Genomic DNA, 22,063 nt, shown 5'->3' with positions numbered 1-22,063 from the left:
AGCAGTGAAACAATCAGTAAACTTGAAGAAAGGGCAACTATTCAAACTGAAGCACAGAAAAAAAAAAAAAAGACTGAATAGAAATGACTAAAGGAATTTGTATAACCATATAAAAATTAAAAATCAGTATAACTGGGGCGACTGGATGGCTCAGTCGGTTAAGCATCCGACTCTGGCTCAGGTCTTGATCTCATAGTTTGTGGGTTCAAGCCCCGCGTCGGGCTCTGTGCTGACAGCTAGCTCAGAACCTGGAGCCTGCTTCAGATTATGTCTCCCTCTCTTTCTGACCCTCTCCGGCTCACTCTCTCTCTCAGAAATAAATAAAACACTTAAAAATATTTTTAAAAAAATAAATAAAAATCATTATAAATGGAGATCAAGAAAAAAACCTAAGGATACAGACAAAAATATATAAATTTGATAAGATCAATGAAACCACAGAAGTAAAAGGTTCAACAAACTTCAAATATAAGGGGAAAAAAATCATACCAAGTACATCAAGACCAAGTTGTTGGAAACCAACAATAAAGATACAATCTTAAGAGTAAGTCAGAGAATATAAAGACACATTACATCTAAAGAAAAGAATCACTACTGGCTTCCCATCCAAAACAATACACGCCAGGTGACAGCAGAACAAAAGTACTGCAAAAAAACAACTGTGAAGCTAGAAGAGCATATCCTTAAAAACTGCAGTCAAACAAAAGACTGTATCAAATAAACAAAAGCTGAGGAAAATTATCACCAGTAAATCTCCACTACAAGAAATATTAAAGGAGTTCTAAAACCAGAAGGGAAAGTGTATCAAATACAAAGAAATGAAGAATGTTGGAAATGATAAATATGTGACTAAATATTAAGATCTTCCTTTTCTCATTAATTTCTTAAAAAGACAACTGCCATCTTGGGGTGCCTGGGTGTCTCAGTCAGTTAAGTATCTGACTCTTGATTTCAGCTCAGGTAATCATCTCAAAGTTCATGAGACTGAGCCCCACATTGGGGTCTACACCGGCAGCATGGAGCCTGCTTGGGATTCTCTCTCTCCCTCTGCCCCTCCCTTGGTTGTGCTCTCTCTCAAAATAAATATTTAAAAATAAAAGATAAATGACCATCTAAAGCAAAAGTAATAATATATTGTGGGGTTTATACACAAGAAGAGAGAAAATACAGAACAAATATAGCACAAAAGAAAATAAATTTTAAGAATCTTACAGTATATGTAAAGTAGGATAGTATTATTCAAAGGAAGGCTATAAATTAAGTTTGTATACTATAAAACTCGAGCATATTTTTTTAAGTAAAACAAAGAAGTTTAGCTATTAATAGGGGAGATAAGAGAAGATAACAAAATACACTCAGCTAATCCAAAAGAAGAAAGGAGAAGGGACATTAGGACAAAACCTATGAGTGTAAAAGAGTCTTTCAAATTATGAAGATGCTTGATGAAAAGGAGACCATCTTTAATACTGTTTCTGTATACTTATCTCCACAATAAGTGCTTCAAAAATACTGAAATATGACAGTATGGTAACAAATTAGTACATTAGAACATGTGGGAGTCAGGGTGGAATAGTCAAGGATAAGACTAAGAAAAGAATAGGAAGAGTATCTCAATGTTCAGCTGATAAAATCCAGTGCCCCAAGGACACTGCTATTAGTCAGGTTCAGTTGAGTTATTTGATAAAATCCTTAAGTAATGAGAAAGGCAGTTTTATCTTTCTACATTATTATTTTTATTAATCTAGGATGATGCATTAGTAAATTTTATATAATATTAACAAAGTTAATTGTTTCCCTAAAAAACAAAACAAAAAACTGCTCCTCTACTTCTTATGTCTGTTTTCTTCCTCTTTTCTTTAAAAAGAATCTTTTCAAAATTATTTCAGAGCAATAGCTTATACATAATCTAAAAAATCAGTATTGGAGGCTAATTAGGGGCATATATAAGAAAAACATAAGTATGACATATAAAATATCTAATATACAACGTACTTCTCAGACTGAAATCTACCAACAATCAGGGAACACATAGACCATCTGTAAGCAAACACGTTATTAAGAAAACTTGCATCAACAGTGCTTTTGATGACTAAGTTTTATAATTAGTATAGCAATTATTTATACATTGGTACTTAAACTGTCTCCAAGCAATCATGTTTACACAATGAAATTGTTTCTAAGCTTATTTTCCCAAAAATAGTAGAGAGTTCATGATTCTAATTTCAACACTAATGATTTATCTTAATTTCTTATATAATGTAGCCCCAAATAGATTTAACTTCAATGAAGACAAAGAAATATTGGTTATGCTGAAGCAGAACGTTATCATGTTTTAAGACTTTGAAGAAATAGCAACAACTTAATACCAAATCGTTTTATAAGCTTGTTTTTATACACAGGTTAGACTATGTGATAGGAACACAAAACTTACACTTCTAGCCATCAGCGAGGTAAATAAACTTGAAGGCATTTTCTCAAATATTGTGGAATTAAGAAAGACAAAATATAAGTAGCCAGACAATGAATACTTCGGCTTTATGGGCCACATACGGCCTGTGTCACATATTTTTCTTTTTTCTTTTAACATCTCATTAAAAATATAAAATTTAGGGGCGCCTGGGTGGCTCAGTCAGTTAAGCATCCGACTTCGGCTCAGGTCATGATCACACAGTTCGTGGGTTCGAGCCCTGCGCTGACGGCTAGCTCAGAGCCTGGAGCCTGTTTCAGATTCTGTGTCTCCCTCTCTCTCTGGCCCTTCCCTGCTCACGCTGTCTCTCTCTCTCTCTCTCTCAGAAATAAATAAAACATTTAAAAAAATTAAAAAATATATATATATAATTTATACTTAACTAGAGGGCTAGAAAAACAAGCTGCAGGATGGATTTGGCCCAAAGGCTGTGTAATTTGCTGACCTCTGATCTAGATTAATCTCACACAATTCGAAATCGTTCATTTCTGTCAATATCAAAAATATCAATGACATGATTGGTGAGTAAAAAACTTAGACTTCAAAATATTAGGAAGTGATCAAAACATTAAGGGAAAAAACTGATACTTAAAAGAGGGCAATTTCCAAATATCTAGTAATGTTTAAGTTGCTCATTGACAATAACCTCTCGGTATATATACCCTAGAAAAACCCTTGGACATATATATATATACATACACACACACACACCCAAGGAGACACACATAAGAATATTACAGAAGCACTTTTTATAGCCAAAAAAAAACAAAAAAACAACAAAAAAAACCCTAAACCTGAAATTCATTAATGGGTGAAATAAAGAGGTATAAACTTCCAGTTATAAAATAAGTAAGGCATGGAGATAAAAAGCACAGTATAGGGAATAGTCAATATTGTAATAATGTACGGTGACTACACTTATCATGATGAGCAATGAGTAATGTATAGAATTGTTGAAACAATATGCTGTATTACTTACTTGAAATTAGTATAACATTGCATGCCAATTTTTTTATTCTCACATTAGCTAACATACAGTGTAGTCTTAGCTTCAGTACATTCCAGTGATTTATCACTTATATACAACATGCAGTGCTCATCCGAACAAGCGCCCTCCTCAATGTCCATCATCCATTTTTCCCATTCCCATCAACCCTGTTTGTTCTCTGCATTTAAGAGTCTCTTATGATTTGCCTCCCTCTCTGTAATTTATTTTTCTTTCCCTTCCCCAAGGTCATCTGTTAAGTTTCTCAAATTCCACATATGAGTGAAATCATGTGATAGGTCTTTCTCTGACTTATTTTGCTTAGCATAACACCCTGTAGCTCCATCCATGTTGCAAATGGCAAGATTTCATTCTTTTTCATTGCCAAGTAGTATTCCATTGTGTGTATATATACCATACCTTCTTAATTCATTTGTCAGTTGATGGACATTTGGGCTCTTTCCATAATTTGGTTGTTGTTGATAGCACTGCTATAAACATTGGGGTGCATGAGCCCCCTCAAATCAGCATCCCTGTAGCTTTTTGATAAATTCCTAGTAGGGCAATTGCTGGGTCATAGGGTAATTCTATTTTGAATTTTTTGAGGAACCCACACTATTTTCCAGAGTGGCTGTACCAGTTTGCATTCTCATCAAGACTGCAAGAGGGTTCTTCTTTCTCCATATCCTTGCCAACATCTGTTGTTTCCTGAGTTGTTAATTTTAGCCACTCTAACCATTGTGAGATGGCATCTCATTGTGGTTTCGATTTGTATTTCCCTGATGATGAGCGATGTTGAGCATCTTTTCCTATGCCTGTTTGCCATCTGGATGTCTTCTTTAGAAAAGTGTCTCTTTATGCCTTCTGCCCATTTCTTCACTGGATTATTTGTTTTTCTCATGTTGAGTTTGGTAAGTTCTTTATAGATTTTGGATACTAACCCTTTATCTGATATGCCATTTGCAAATATCTTCTCTTATTCCACAGGTTGCCTTTCAGTTTTGTTGATTGTTTCCTTGCTGTGCAGAAGCTTTTTACCTTGACAAAGTCCCAATAGTTAATTTTTGTTTTTATTTCCCTTGCCTTCAGAGACATGTTAAGTAAGAAGTTGCTACAGCTAAGGTTAAGGAGGTTGCTGTCTGTTTTCTCATACAGGATTCTGATGGTTTCCTGTCTCACATTTAGGCCTTTCATCCCTTTTGAATTGATTTTTGTGTGTAGTGTAAGAAAGAGGTCCAGTTTCATTCTTGTGCATGTTGCTGTCCAATCCTCTCTGCACCATTTGCTAAAAAGACTGTCTTTCTTCCATTGGATACTCTTTCCTGCTTGGTTGAAGATTAGTTGGCCCCACTGCATGCCAATTATATTTATAATTTAAAACAAGAGTAAATTGGGGCACCTGGGTGGCTCAGTCAGTTGGGTGTCCGACTTTGACTGAGGTCATGATCTCACGGTGCATGGGTTCAAGCCCCGCGTCGGGCTCTGTGCTGACAGCTAGCTCAGAGACTGGAGCTTGTTTCGAATTCTGTGTCTCCTCTCTCTGACCCTCCCTTGCTCATGCTGTCTCTCTCAGAAATAAATAAAACATTAAAAAAAATAAAAACAACGGTAAATAAACTGCAGGGTCCTCATCAAGTGGGACTCTAAAAGTATAAATAAATGGCTAGACTAAGACACTTTGGTAGAAGGGAGACCGGCAAGAAAACTGTTGTTATACAGCCAAAATGCAATGCCTTATACATTTATAACCAAGAGTAAGAGAGTTCTTAATGTTTTGCCAAATTTTTAAAGATCCGTAATTGTTCTAATATTCTCCACTGATCATTTTTGCCTGGTTTCACCTCACACCATCATTTTTAGTCCTGCACTTCAGTGCAAAACAATGTCTGCTTGTTCATAAGATACAAAGTCAAATAAATCGAGAAAGTGCTATTCATTTGCAATATAAATTACTTTTTTTACCCAAAGGAGACCGTAGACAAAGAGTTAAGAAAGAATGAAACAAGAAGCAGACCCCACTCAATAAGACATACTTTATTATTTTGGCATATTTTTTTAATTATTTATTTTAATAATTTATTGTCAAATTAGATAATATACAGTGCATACAGTGTATGTAGTTCTGGCTTTGGGAGTAGATTCCCATGATTCATTGCTAACATACAGGGCACCTGGGTGGCTCAGTCGGTTAAGCATCCGACTTCAGCTCAGGTCATGATCTAACAGTTTGTGGGTTCGAGCCCTGTATCGGGCTCTGTGCTGACAGCTAGCTCAGAGCCTGGAGCCTGTTTCAGATTCTGTATCTCCCTCTCTCTCTGACCCTTCTCTGCTCACACTCACGCTCTCTCTCTCTCTCTCAGAAATAAATAAAACATTTTAAAAAATTGCTAACATACAATAGCTGGTGTTCATCACAAGTGACCTCCTCAAATGCCCAGCTCCCATCTTCCCTGCCCCGCCATCCGCAACCCCCATCAGCCCTCAGTTTGTTCTCTGTATTTAAGAGGCTCTTACGGTTTGCCTCTCCCTCTGTTTTTATCTTATTTTTCCTTCCCTTCCCCTATGGTCTTCTGTTAAGTTTCTCAAATTCTACATATGAATGAAAACATGATATCTTTCTTTCTCTGACTTATTTCACTTAGCATAATACTCTCCAGTTCCATCCACATTGCTGCAAATAGCCAGATTTCATTCTTCTTCATTGCCAAGTAGTATTCCATTGTATATAAATACCACATCTTCTTAGTCCATTCATCAGTTGATAGACATTTAGATCTTTCCATTATTTGGCTATTGTTGATAGCACTGCTATAAACATTGGGGTACATATGCCCTTATGAATCAGCACTACTGTATCCTTTAGATAATTAGGCAAATGGGTTTTTGGGGGGAGGGGATTTAGAGCAGATAGAGTGAGGAAAGGGTGAGAAATTTTTATGCAGAATGTTACTTCATTTAGGGTAACTAATTAGGCAAGTGTGGCCTGATAGTAATCAGAAAGGAAATTGTTGGTGTGAATGTTATTTTTAAAGTAATTATTATCATGTCTGTATTATTATTATTATTATTCTTACAGCAACTCTCCATAAAGTCCAGGGCATGACATAAATGAGTAATCCGGTGAAGACGTATCTTTAAATTGAGGAAATATATACAGTGCATATATGCTGCTTTCTAATTATCTGGTTTAACTGAAGGAAAGCAGCTAGAGAATCTGGAAAAAATGATTACTGTTCTCTACAGATTATGGTTCTAAAAAAGATGACCTGAACATCAGGGTTGAAAAGTACAAGACTATGACCTCTAAGAACACAATATCAATATCCTGCTACCAATAACGGAAAGATTAATGTTTTAAATATCTGAGGTACAGGCAAACAGACTTAATATTATGTTGAAAATGTGAACACATGGCATATGACCTCAACCAGTAAAGAGGTATTCCTCTACTACATAGAGGTAAGCTACAGGAAACTTATGAATAAGAAGCAATTTTTTTTTTCTTCTAAAAAACAAAAGACATAGGGAAAAACAACAACCAGATTTGAAAGTATAACTTAAGAATTCTGCGCTATNCAAACCATGAGAGACTCTTGAATGCTGACAAAAACTGAGGACTGATGGATGTGGGGGGGAGGGGGGATGGGCATGGAGGAGGGCACTTGTGGGGATGAGCACTGGGTGTTATGTGGAAACTAATTTGACAATAAACTATTTGTAAAAAAAATAAAATAAATAAAAATATCAAATAAAATTAAAAAAAAAAGAATTCTGTGCTATAAAGAAAATATGAGTTGGAATAATTCAAGTATTACTAACAAGTCATAGTAGTAATTAAAAGACCTCTGTAGGGTCCCTACAGAACATAACGATTTTGAATAGAATAACACACTGATGAATCTTACCTAGATGACTGGTCTGTAAAATGCAACCCAGTAGCTGCACTGATATGTTACATGGGTCTAGAATTCTATAAAGTCAAGGTAATATCACAACCACGGAAGGTCTATTTTGAGTTTAAAGTTCAAACTGCCAAAAATCACTATATTCTGGTACAAAGAGTTGCAAAAGATTAAATTCCATTTCAAAGAAATATATATTTTATTCTAACTGAAAATTTAACGAATCATAAGCTATGATGCTATACTTTTTTTTCCATTTGAAGCCAAATAAATATCCATTTCTTAAAATCAGAAGTAGCAACTACAATTAACTAATTTCATGAAATCTTGCTAAACGTTTGATACATATTATTCCCTAGTGCTTATAGCAGTCCTCAGAGGTAGATACTCTTATTAATAGAACTTTACAGAAAAATAAAAAATAAAGGAAAAAAGTTTAAGTAATTTGCACAGTTACACAGCTTAATAAATGGCAGAACTGGTGTGCAAGTCTCTTAACCATTACACCTGACAGAGGAAATGCCCTAAAAATTTAGCAACCAACAGGAAGAAAGGATAAGGAACAGATTGGAATATAAGCATTGTGAGAACTTAAAAAGGTTGTTAGTGGAAGGGCTTTAAGAATTATTTAGTCTAAATTGCCTCACTTAAAACCTAAGGAAAACAAAGCACAAAGAAGCTGAAGGAAATGTTAAAAGCCCTAGATAAAGTTAAATGGCAGAAATGATAAAAATGCAGGATACTGGTTCCCAAACTATATTTTCTAAAAACTATAATGTCTTCTATTTTCTCCAAGCCCTTTTATTTTATTTTCTTATTTTTCTAAATTTGTATTTATTTATTTTTGAGAGAGATAGGGAGACGGACAGAGAGAGAGAGAGAGAGAGGGAGACACAGAATCTAAAGCAGGCTCCAGGCTCTGAGCTGTCACCTCAAGAGCCAGAGAAGAGGAAGGAAGAGAAGAAACCACCCATTCCAGTTCCAGAGACACCAGCTAAATCTAATCCAGCAGTGAGCCAAGAGAAGGCCTCCGTTGTTGGGGACAAGTAGTGTCAGGAGGCCCAAAAGAGACTGCTGGTGGCCAAGTGGGCTCCATGCAGCAGAACTCAGCCACAGAGAGTGCAGACAGCATCGAGATTTATGTCCCTGAGGCCCAGGCCCAACTCTGAGACCAGGAAGCAGGAAACAAACAATTTTAAGTGATTAAACACACACACACACACACACACACACACACACACACGCAAACTAACCATGAACCATAAAATCATGACCTGAGCTGAAGCCAGATGCTCAACCAACTGAGCCACCCCAAGGCCCCTCCAAGCTCTTTTAAAAATAAAGGATTTTCAAAAAAGGAAACATGCCCTTAAGATTTTACATGGTACCAACAATTCAAATTCAATGGTATTTGTGGAAGCAAAATAAGCGGCAAGTGCAAAGTTTAATTCTCTATAAGTAGCTGATGACATGGGTTATTTGAAAATAAGAATTTTAGTGATAACCATTATAAACAAGAGAACATTTACATCAACATATAAGGAGGGTTAGGTATGTATAGCATGGCCTATGAGTCCCACATTTGCTCATAAGTTTTTGTAACTCTTTAAAAAAGTAATACATAAATCCATAGAATAGATAGGGTTGATGCGACTAGATAAGGTAATTTCTTTTCCAGTTTTATTTACCAAATAACTGTGGTATGTTAGTGCTGCCACATTTCACCTGCCTAGACAATTTGCTTCACTCATAGGGTGATCAAGAAAAACTACCAAAAATTTAAAAAGTACCATAAATAGGCTTATTTTGGAGTAGTGTTTTCATGTTTCCATGATTAAGATTTCAAGCATTCAAGTTTACTAAACTAATATAACATAAATACATGTAAAGACATTTGTCCAGCTATGCTATTAATCCTAAAACTAAATCTGACTTATCTTTTACTATTGCATGATTTTACACCATATCAAGTCACAAACTCGAATATAACATTTATACCTCATGCTCTTGCAATTTTGCCCCTTTAATCAGTACTGGGTTTTTTTCTAGTCTTCCCAAAGGCTTTTTAAATGTGTCTGACACCTGCCTGTTGCTTTTGGCTATTACAATTCAAACTAAGCTTTTATAAGTTCTAAAATGTCTAGGGAAGGCAAGTTAACCTTAAGTGTTAACTATGGTTAAATGTTATGGAATATGCTCATAAAAACCCAAACTCACGTGTGATAGAATTACATATATGTAATATGAGTAATGGATCTTGAAAATTAATAAAAAGTACAGCATCAGCACATACAGAAGGCCATTTCGGGAAAGCACTTCAAAGGGTTTGAAAACAGGCATCAGGTACTATGCAAGAAATGCCTTGGGCAAATAAAACCCCTAAAAAGGGAGAGGGGCTAGCAGACAAGGGAACAGAATTCAAGCTGTTCCTCTCAAAAAAGTACAACACAAACCCTCCCCACAATTTATTCATTCAGGAAACAAAAATGACACACTGCAGAATTTGCACAGCACCACCATGCTGACTACAATGCATCCAGCTGTAAAGTGTGAACGTACACATGCCCACAAAAACCCTCTGGATGACTGCTGACCACTCCAGTCATTCTCCATCTCCTTCGCTAAATGCAGAATTGCAAACACTGGGTCTCACCTTCCAGGCTTTCATCTCTAAAAATGACCTTTCTCTTGAGCTACAAACGCATACTTACAATGGCCTTTTGGACATATGTGCCATACTGTTCTAACGGCCTTTCCAACTCCCTACGTTAACTCCCGTTCTGGTCTCTGCTCTCCCACCTCTAATCTGCTTCTCTTCCTCATGGGCTAACTTTTCCAAGCTAGAATATTTCGATCTGCTAGTCACTAAAAGTAAAAATTTTAATTACCTTTGACTCCTCTCTTTCTTTCTCATTTCTCTCATAATTAATCATCAAGATTCTAAATATTACTCATTTCATTATATTGTTTAGTCAGATGTCTCTCTTACTAAATTATGAATTGATAGACAGCAAGGAGCCCATCTACTGCATCTTTGTTTACCATGTATAGAAACACAGAACACACAAAAGTAGCTTAAAAATCTGAATTACACAACTGTGTAAAACATTTATAAATAATTTTTAAAACATTATAAACATGAAATTAAAATATTTCAACTTCAATTAAATTTCATTCAAAAGAGAATTAAAAGAAGAAAAAAACAACTAATCCCTCTCAGTTGGAATCCATGAACAAAAAATTAAACCAACCCAAAAAAATTTTCTATTATTAAGTAAACATCTTAGAAGTCTGAGAGCATTCTTCTCTTTTTAAGTCTAAGTCTTCTTAGATTCAGAATGCTAAAAGTTTTGTTATTATAGTTCACATTATTGTAATTTTTGGCTTTTAGCCAAATGTTATACAATATTTTCATGTCAAGACACCTTTTGTACATAGCAGGTTTACTGATACAAGCCCAAAATTTATTTAGATGCAGTTTTACCATATGATGCTTCAACTTTAACATATCAGCTTATATAGTGTACAAATAATGCTAGATTTAAGTAAATCCAATCTAACTTCTGCATAATATTGTGTTACTGACAATAGCACATTATTCTCTTTGTCCTAATACTGGATAACTATTAATTATTCTCTAGAAGCCATTCAAACAGTGATGAAAAACTAAGTATATATCTTTATTTAATAATGATGCAAATAACTGCCAATGTAAGCATAGGGGGCATATAAAACAACACTATTTGGAGAAAAGTAGAGGGAATTCTTAAAGTTAAAAAAAAAAAAACCTAAAGGAAATTAAACAGAATCTCAAAAGGTATCAGACTCTAGATGAGCCCAAATAAACTTACAGAAGGAGAATAAAGAGTTAGGGTCCACAAAAGGCATGAATATGGACATGACTCCTGGTGAGACTCTAAATTAGAAGCTATATCTAAGGTGAAAGAAAAAATAACCCAAACACTCAAAGAAAATATTCTTTATAATGTTAGGGTCTGGATCTGGGGCCAGAACCAACACACTCCTTTATAGACTTCAACTGAGAACTACAGTGAAATAGGCAAGCTCATGGAAGCCCCAAGCCCAAATTCCCCAGCCAATTTCCTCTCAGGGCTTTATTTTCCCAGGAACTTTCCATTATCACGATGAACAGGGGGATGATGAATAGGAAACAAGGTCTCCTCAAAGTCCTTACCCTAGAAACTAGCAATCTCCCCCACGATTTTTCTCCTTCCATACATTCCACTCTTTCTGTACAATGTATTACAGAACTATGAGCCAGTCTTTTTAACTTCAGTTATATTCATTAAATGTCTATAATATGTCTGGATCTGTGATACTGACCATAAAAACTCTTTATTTAATTAATAGCCCTTTTCTGGTAAAATTTAGGATTTACAGAAGAATTACGATAGTACTGAGTTCCTATATATACCACTCTGAATCCCCCGCACACTTAATTTCCCCTATTATTAATACCATATATTAGTATAGTACATTTGTTATAAGCAATTAATACATCAATAATGGTTCACTAAAGTCCATAGTTTATTCAGATTTCCTTAGTTTTTATCTAATGTCCTTTTTCTACTCTAGGATCTCATCTAGAAAACCACCATTACATTATATTGAGCTATCATGTCTCCTTGGGTTCCTCTTTGCTGTGAGTTTCTCAGACTTTCCTTATTTTTGTTGGCCTTGACAGTTTCAGGAGTACTGGTCAGATATTTTTTGAAGATCTTTCAATTTGGTTTTGCCTGTTTTACTGAGTCATAGATTATGAGTGTTTGGGAGAAAGATCACAGAAATAAAGTGCCATTCTTGCCACATCACACAAGAGTACACACTATCAACATGACTAATCACTGAAGATGTTAACCTTGATCACCTGGCTGAGGTAGTGTTTGTCAGGTTTCTCCACTATCAAGTAGCTCTTCTCCTACCCCCTTTCTATACTGTACTCTTTGACAGGAAATCATAACTATCTGCAGCCTGCACATAAGAAATTGAATAGCTAAGCCCTACCAAAACTTTTTCACTTACTTCTTAATATACTAATCCTCTCAATGAGCCTATACAGATAAAACAAACAACCAAGATTGAATTTATTTAAAGCTACAGAACTAAAAAGTGCAAGGGTTAGGAATCAAACCAAAGCTAACTTGAGTCCTAGCTTAGTGCTCTTTTTCATTGTAACACAATTTCAAGAGCACAAATTATAAAGTAATATGTAAATTTCAAACACCACATTATTCAACCACTAGTCTCTTCCATATACTTTTTATTTTTTATTTTTTTAAATAGGCTCCACGCCCAAAGTGGGGCTCAAACCCACAATCCTAAAATTAAGAGTCATGTGCTCTATCGACTTCTATTTTATTCATCAGGTTCCTGTTTTTCTGGCAGTGATTACTCTTTCTTATTAATTTAACCAACTTCTATTCCAAAGCCATGTTATCTTTTTCAGTTTTCTTCGTCATGCAGGAACAAATTTTTTTGGACTATGTCCCAGAAACATCTTTACACTTCTATAAATCTACCCTATAGAAACTGCCTGAACTACCTTTGCCAGTAACATGATGTAATTAATGAAAAAAACCACTTGACACTAAGTTAAAAAAAAAAAAAAAGAAAATGGAAAGTTGTATAATACAGTGGTTCAGAGTTTAGACTCTGGAGTAAGAAAGTCCTGATATCAAATTTCAGTATCATCACTACAACTCTGACCTTGGAAAAGTCATTTTACTTTCTTAAACAATATTACACTTATTTGTAATCCTAGAAACTAATCTTAAAGCATTCAGTATAAAAGAGGTGTATCTATGCAGTCTTCCACACAGTATCTGCAAAATGGAAGCTCTATGATTTATAAACTGGCCCACATAATTTAAAAACAAAAGCTGAAAGATAAACTTGGAACTTACCAAGTTGATTATTTTGTACCTTTGATAACAGAATAGTAGGGGATTAAGTTATATAAAGAATAGTTAAGTACTTTGAATTGTGAATGCTTTGAATAAATTACAGAGTTTCCTGAAAATGCGATGTATTTTGTACAATTCTTCCCTGGGACAAGTATAAGAAGAAAATTTCCCCCAAAAAGTCAAGCCTACCCTGAGCTCATTATATTCTTATATACACCAATAACAGCTAATAAAGAACTTGCTGAAAATTCCTGTCAGAGGCCCTACCACCCTTCTTCCAAAATCAGTAAAAGTTCTTCATAAAGTAAAGCAGCCCAACTACACAAGGGTAATTAATCTATTACAGCACTCCAGACAAAACCAAAAGAGAAGCAGAGAGGAAATTTCAACTGGAAAATATTTTGATATAATTGACCCAGATGACAAACTAAATTTAAGCACATATCAGGTAATACAGTCTACACAGGAACACATATAAATGCCCAAAGATATTAAGAGTCTACACAAGCCAAGGTGAAGTCTTAACTTAGAGTAGAGTTTACATCTTTAATCACTGTTTAGAAAAGATATTTGGGGAAGCTAATGGGTTCTTTCATAAACTCAGAGAAAGAAATGTTTAAAGTCTTTAAATTCTTTACTTTGGGAATTAATGCTAAATTATTTTAAAAAATGTTAGGGAGTTTCTCCTTCAATACATGTAAGATACCTGTATTTTCTTTTTTTTTTTTAAATATTTTTTTTTATTTATTTCTAGGAGAGAGAGACAGCGTGAGCAGGGGAGGGTCAGAGAGAGAGGGAGTCACAGACTGAAACAGGCTCCAGGCTCTGAGCTGGCAGTCAGCACAGAGCCCGACGCGGGGCTCGAACCCACGAACTGCGAGATCATGACCTAAGTGAAAGTCGGACGCTTAACCGACTAAGCCACCCAGGCGCCCCATGATACCTGTATTTTCCAATTGGCTACAAAATTTGTCTATCTACATTTTTCTGATCATTCTCAAAATGTGTAAGACTTGTTATTTCAAAAGCTCAAATTTAATTTTAACACTTAAATCCCTTGGAAAAGAAACATATATGTTGCCACCAAAAGCCACTTTCTTCATAGAAAAGTGAAACTATTAAGAATATAAATTCCCAACTTCTTTGAATTTATTTCTGCATACATAAGCTGTATGATATAGCTACTTTAAACTCTTCTCACAAGCAATAATCAGATCAAAATGAAAAGACCAAAGAAAATATCAAGAAAAACAATTTTTTCATGTGCCCAACTTTTTCTTTTGGAAATTTTTAAACATGTAAGAAAACTAAGAAACAGTAAAATGAGCATTCATTGTTCCTTAAATATATTCTCCACCCAGATGCAAAAACTGAATAATACTGGCAAATTATACTAAACTGTATTTGGAATAAAAATCCATGGTAGGGGCACCTGGGTGGTTCAGTCAGCTGAGTGTCTGACTCTTGATTTTGGCTCAGGTCCTGATCTCCAAACTGGGCATGGAGCCTGCTTAAGATTTTCTCACTCCCTCTCACTCTGACCCTCCCTTACTCATGTACACACTCTTTCTAAAAAAAAGTTAAATAAAAATTAGTAAGTAGGATATATAATAATCTCTAAGCAAGTATGAACCCAGGTGAATAAGAAAACTTCTTAACGTCACTTATCTTTTTTGTGTCTGACCTAAAGAAAAAAATGAACATGAGTTTAATGAAAAAACTCAATTAACATATTCCTGGTTATTTTACATGAACAGTGTCCAAGATAAGCCTTTCAAAGAATCTTTTTATCATTTTCTCACAGTGATAAAAAGATAAAACTGTCTAAAGGTCTCATTAAATAAGTTTCAGATATCCAATAGACAGAAAAAATTCAAAGATTATAAATATACAAGTATGGAATAACAAGGTAGGCACAGAAAAATGGAGATGACAGGAAAACAAGTAGGAAATGCCAGTAAAATGGCCGTGATCATTGCCATGAGATAAGAGGACAGGGACCAATGAGAAATCAAGACGTCTCTGAAATTTCAAAATCATTCATTATTCCAACATTCAAACCTGCAAACTTTAAAACTGTAGTTGTAATTCAGCATAACTGATCAGAGTGAAAATCTTCCCTCCCCATATCTTCAGTATCCAGTATCTTCCACAAAAAATGACAATCAAAAATGTGCAAATACTAGTGATTATACAGATATTGATTCTTAAAAAACAAATAAGCTAAACATATCTAAACATTATTCCAAAAAAATTTTAAGGAAGAAATTGACTCTATTCTGAAATAAATTTTATGTTCTGAAACTGCCAAGGAGTTTAATGTTCTAAGATAGGAAAAATATTTTGTTATGAAAAATATTCCCTGGTACTATCAAAACAAAGCCTTTTATCATGTGCTTATGAAATGAATTCGATATTTAACAGACTGAAGTACATATTTTTGTGATAAAGTCCATTCTACTAAAGGATTTAGGGTTTTATATATGTATATTTCCTAAGTGGATATATGATATTACATAAAAGTTAATTTAAAAAATTAATATCTGGCCCTAAAGTAAACGTAAAACTACATGTCAAGTAAAATTATCTATCCCAAGTACAAGGGTAGAGCAATGAACAAATAATGTGTGTGTGTGTCATAAAATAAATGTTGTACAGATATTTCCTGACTGGAAAAGCGTTTTTAAGGAATTTAGTTTTACCATATAAAGTATCTGAATTCTTTGAAAATTCTACATATGCAAATATTAAATTCATAGCCATATTTATAATTAAGTCCTGGTTAAGCAAAAGAAATTAACACAATTTAAAAATGTAGAACTTAAACAAGACTGGTTTCTATTACACATAGATATAAGAGATACTGAGAATACAAAACTAAATAAAGTAGCCTTCTATTGTCCACTATGTTTTGCTGATTACATGTACTAATTTAGTTAGAGCTCATCTCCCTATATTACCATCAACTTAAAAAAAAAATCAACTACTCCTTAAGATGTCTTTTCATATTTTTCTAAGGACAAGAATCAGAGGATTGGTGTTAGTAGGGCTGGAAAAGAAAGCAGCAATTTAAAAATTTAACTCCTTACCTTTATAGCCAGGAAATTCAGACCACTCTCATTGGCTAAAGCCTTTGCAATCATTGTTTTAGAGCATCCAGGTGGCCCATACAGAAGAACTCCTTTAGGTGGCTGAATACCCATTCGAATGAAAGACTCTGGATGTTTCAAAGGCCATTCTACAGCCTGTTTCAATTTCAGTTTGATATTTTCCAGTCCTCCTATATCTGACCAGGATACCTGCAAAACAGAGCATTTTCTAAATGTAAGTTTTGTGAATACAGAGGACAAAACAATATATATATCAATATAGATAGATCAATAAAAAGTACAAGGTGGGAACAGAACCACTTAATCTAGAAAGAAGATCCTTTAAAAATTCTATCAAGAAGTAAATTAAGAGTACATAAAATGTGAGCTGTATGTTACAAAAATACTAAAGAAAAATGTTTCTGCTTGTATAAATAATTGTTTAAATGACTAACATACTGTTAAGTCTATCTTCTATATAGATGGCTTGAGAAATTAAGTTTAGGGCACCTGGGTGGCTCAGCTGGTTAAGTATCTGACTCTTGGTTTCAGCTCAGATCATGATCTCCCGGTTTGTGAGTCTGAGCCCTACACCAGGCTTGCTGCTGTCAGCACAGAGCCCACTTTGGATCCTCTCTCCCCCTCTACCTTTGCTCCTCCCCTGCTTACTCTGGTTCTCTCTGAATAAATAAATAAACTAAAACAAACAAAAACAAACAACCAAAGACCTTGCTAGTTTCTGCAACCTATTTAAAAATTTTTAAAAATTTAGGTTTCATCTGTCTAAAAATGGTATGAATTAGTGATCCAAGGTCTCATCTGTGTATCCTTTTAGCAAATTTATTTATGTATTACCTCCAAAAATATTTCTGTAAGTCCTTATGGAACATATGGTTTTTTCTGTCTTTGATTTATTAATGAAGCATCCTCAAAGTTTTGTTCCTTTTTCTCAACAAAGGAACACCCTCACCAAAATAAGACAATTCTTTACATATTATTTACTTTAAAAATATCCATTAAGAACCACAAATCAGATAATATACATAGAAAACAGAAGAATAAGACATGAATACAAACTTTAAAGAACTTAAAAACTACTAGTAACGTGTACATAATCATAGTACAATGGAAAGGATGCTAAACAGAATAACAACGCTTTTGGGAGTTCCCAGGAAGAAAAGATTACTTCCAGCTGGAAGGCAAATCTGAAAGCCAACTTCTAAAGCACGGATGAAATCTGGAAATGTAAAAACAGCGAAATGGTCAGGTAGAGGCCAAAAATTACGAAAGGCTCAGATGAAAGTATGAAGGAATAGGAGAAAAACGATTTGAGGGGGCAAAATAAAAAACGGAAAGTAAGCTGAAACCAAATAGTGAGGGACCCAGAAGACTAGATGATGGAGTTCAAGAATCTCTTTCTTCATAAGAAGTCTTTGAAGATTTTAATCTGGAAAGTGATACGGTCTAATCTGTGCTTCAGGAAGACTCCTCTGACAACATTCATGCAGAGAGGTGAGAGAATGAAGGGAGATCAATTAAAGACCTATCATAAATATTCTTAGCAAAAAAAACAATTTTAAACTAGGATATCCACATGCAGAGGATAAAGACATACCAGAGTGATACTGAAGGTCCACAGCCGATGATATTGAGGGTAGAGTAAGAAAAAGGGATCATTTAAACCTAAACATTTCAAGATGAGTTAACAGAATACAAATGAAAAAGAATTTTTTAGGAGGGAAAATATATTTTTTTATTTCTAGATATTATAAAGACTTGAAACAAAGGACAGTCTATTCAAGAAACGAAAAGGGAGTAGATGGAATGTAAGCATATCAAATGGAGCTCTGGAAAGAGGTTAGGACTGGAATTTTAGATTTCAGAGAAATCTACATACAAACAACAGAAACCAACAGATCAATTAAAATTGCCAACCATGAGGAGATGTGCATGAGAGGCAGATTGCTTGGCATCACCTACACTTATGAGGCAAGAGGAAAAGAAACAAGAAAAAGTCAGAAAATGAATCCAAAAAAGAGAAAGGTTTTGTTTGTTAATATCAGGAAAAGGTTACTTTTTCTTTATGAACTTGCACGGATTTGGGAGGAAGGGGACTTTGGTTTTGTTTTTTATTTTTGTCCACAGAACTAGGAGAATGCTATATTATGAACCATAATTCTCATATCAGATTTAAGTATTCTTTTCTAAATTTATTTCTTGGGATTAATTTTAAAAAGTAAGATTACTGGATTAAAAGGCATGAACACTTTTAGGTCTCTTGATCCGTATGTCAGTTTGCTATCTCTACCACGTTATCCATTTTAGTGGCATGAGTGATACACGCAATAGTTTCCCTGAAGTATCAGCAGCCTTTGGTTTTATTTTGCTTTTTTTCTTTCTGATTTCACCAATTAATAAAATTAAAATTAAACTTGAGATCAATGCACCTAAATTTATGGCCCTAAAAACATCCAGCTATCATCAATGATCAAAGTGACTGTTTACAGCAGAAAGTAATTGTTATTGTTAAAACCAGGCCAGCCTAGGAAAAAGTGCAGCAGAGTTATCACACCCTGAGGCGTAGAATTAAACATTATGGGAAGACAGGTTTAAGGAAGGTAGTCAACAACCATCAAAAACTAAATAGATCAGAAAGTAGATAGTATTAAAGAAGCAGTGGTCAGTAGATTTAGCAACATGGTTACTAAATTGAGTGGTTTAATTAGATCAGTTTTTGTTTTTATGCCTTTTAATGTGGAATATACATAACACATACACAACACAAACACACATATGCATGCACATATTGATAGTATATATGTATGTTATATATAATGCATAAAAGCTATATTTGTAATAACTGACAGAAATGTAAAAGAGAAGCAACTCCTTAATCTAGTAAAAATTAAAATGACAGTGTATTATTGTTATGATCCTATGTGATGCCCATTCAATTGTTACTATGTATTTATTAGAACTATACAATGAGAAGAGCTCACTGTGAATGTGTTCCAAGAGAAGCAGATGCTTCCACGTCTTGGGGCATGTTTGAGTTTTACTTAGAGTAATGTAGCATTACAACAGAATAGTGACTTAAGCTAATTTCAACAAGTACAGATACACAGATAAAATTTTCTTAAAGGTTAATGCAGAACTTCATCTTTCCTAATCAATGACATTAGAAAAAAAATCCATCATATGCCTGTAAATGCCTAGGGAAGACATTTTTCACAGATTTGTATGAAACTAAATAACCTGGCAATACGACCTCATAACCTTCAGTATGATAAAATGTGGTTTTCAATACATTTGTGTTTGTTTGGTTTTTAAAGAGTCTTGAAAAGAGTTTTTTAAAAGAACTTAATATCAGATACTAAGTACTTCCATGAACCACACATGGAGATTACTAATACAAACACAAAGAAATCCATGTGGTAAAAGATGATCTCTTTACTTAAGGACCAGGGATACTAGCAAACAGTGCCAGCTGGACCAGGAGTTGGAGAAGGTTTGTCCCTCAAAGGAAATTAAGGTGCTTTTACCAGAAAATTGAGTGTTCCCTGGCATGGAAGAGGCCAAAACACTGATGCCACTGCATGGACCTAGTAGACCATACTGAGGAGTTGGTCCATTGCCCTGGGGCTGTAAAAAGCAGAAGAAAAGTGAAACAATCCTGTCCTTACCTCCCTTCAGAGATAGAGCACTTGCATCATCAGCTCTCCTTTCTCTACTCCTGCCTTGATTGTATTCTTCACTATATTCTTTCCTCAGCCTACAAATATTCCGTTTCTTCCTATCCTTCAAAACAACTTGAATAGTTTCTAGCTAATGTTCTATCACCTTTTTCACCACTAAACTTTCTGACAGATAATACTTCTCTACCCCTACTACATTTATATTTCCCACTTTATATTTTAGTTAAGTATATTATCTTGCCAAGCAGTGGTAGGAAAGGAGGGTAAAAGGATAAAGATAAAACTTTAAGACTGGTGGGAAAACAGGAAGTTGAGAGAGTTACATCAGAAGGTCTGTAGACTCTCAGGAAAACATGAGGCAAGGTCATCTACAGAAATATCAATTAATTTAACAAATACTGACTAAATGCCTATTTCACAATATGCTGGTTGCTGGGGACAAAACACTTCCTGTCCATATAGAACTTCTGACCTGATGGAAAACTTTTCTTCAAAGGGCCTATTTCCATAATTAGGCAGTTACTATATAGCATGGTATATGCTATCGTCACAGACTTTAAATGCATGCTCAAAAAAAAAAAACACAAAAAACAAAAAAACCAACTTTTAGAAGTGATATGTGAGGTGGGATCTGATGAACACACAAGAGCTAGGCAGCTGAACCAACTGAAAATAACAGTAGGTGCCATAAGAGGAGAGAGACCAAAAAAAGTATCACACATTATAGGAACTAAAAGTAATTCAGTATGGCCAGAATTCAGAGAGCCAGAAAAGGAGTAGAAACTAAGGTCAGCAACACAGGAAGCTATCAGACCTTGAAGACTTATAAAGGCATCAAGAAGTTTAGACCTTATTCTGAGAGATATGAAGAACAAGTTAATCAGGAAAATGACATGATCAGATTTCTGGAGGACAACTGTGGTTACAAGGTAGAGGGGGGATTAGAACTCGGAGGGGTTGGGTGGAGGAGGGGATTCTATAGTAATTCAGATAAGAGATGGTGATTATACTAAGGTAGTAGCAGTGGGTCTAAACAGAGGGGGGAAAAAGATTAAATCTTTATTAAACCATAGTAAATTATATTGAATAAAGCAAACAAGGCATCTTGAAAACTAATTACATTTGGAGAGGGGTGGCAAAAAAGGAAATGGAATCAAGGGTAACATCCATGATTGAAACTTGAACAACTAAATAACTGAAAGTTATATTCAAAGAGAAAAAGGAACATGTTTGGAAACTAAAGAATTAGTTTCCAATTATTATACTGTGGCTGAAATATATGAGCGAAATAAATTCAATAAACTAAGAAATGTCCTCTATGTGCTGAACTTGTTTTAGCAACTGTAAGGACACAAAGATGAGTGAGAAAAATGTCCTCAAAATTTTGTACTCTAGAAAGAGAAATAAGTATCCTAAGAGATACAGTCTTTGTCTAAATACATAAAATAGCTGAGGGGTGCCTGTGTGGCTCAGTCAGTTAAGTATCTGACTCCTGATTTCGGTTAGGTCAAGATCTCACTACTTACAAGACTGAGCTCCACATCAAGCTCTGTGCTGACAGCACAGAGCCTGCTTGGGATTCTCTCTCTCTGCCTGTCCTCCGCTCATAATAAATAAACTAAAAAAAAAAGACATAAAATAGTTGCCTTCTCAGCAAGTAATACAAAGACTACTGAAACAAACGCAAAATAGTTTTATAGTTCTCAAATATGTAAGATGGTGAGGACAGACATTTGGAAATTGTGCATATATGTAAGACTTATGTCAAGGTGTTAGAATGTGAAAATAATAGCAAATGGATGAAAAAGAAAAGCAATAAAATAAATGGATTTAAAACACCACTACTCTGGTCAATCACACACAGAAAACTAGCTACAGCCAAGTCGAAAGCAGTTTCCTACTGTCCCTTACCAACTGGAGCAAGGTGAGCTGGGAACATGAGGCTGCCCACCTTTCCATGCCACTGTCATCCATTCAAAAAATGACTTAAGTGCCTACTCT

The 22,063-nt window shown here is 34.8% G+C and overlaps 1 protein-coding gene across 1 annotated transcript in view; it reads right to left on the bottom strand.

Annotated features, from left to right (window-relative positions):
• Nucleotides 1-22,063, bottom strand: part of AFG2A (AAA ATPase AFG2A) — a 325,989-nt gene that overhangs the window by 244,174 nt on the left and 59,752 nt on the right. The window contains exon 11 of the mRNA XM_077770901.1: nt 16,368-16,577. Coding sequence (XP_077627027.1) covers nt 16,368-16,577 — 210 coding nt within the window. The remainder of the gene's footprint in view (nt 1-16,367; nt 16,578-22,063) is intronic.

The sequence above is a fragment of the Crocuta crocuta genome, unplaced genomic scaffold, assembly GCF_008692635.1.
Source record: "Crocuta crocuta isolate KB4526 unplaced genomic scaffold, BGI_CrCroc_1.0 scaffold331, whole genome shotgun sequence".
Taxonomy (NCBI): Eukaryota; Metazoa; Chordata; class Mammalia; order Carnivora; family Hyaenidae; genus Crocuta; species Crocuta crocuta.
This window is presented reverse-complemented; position numbering and strand designations above follow the sequence as displayed.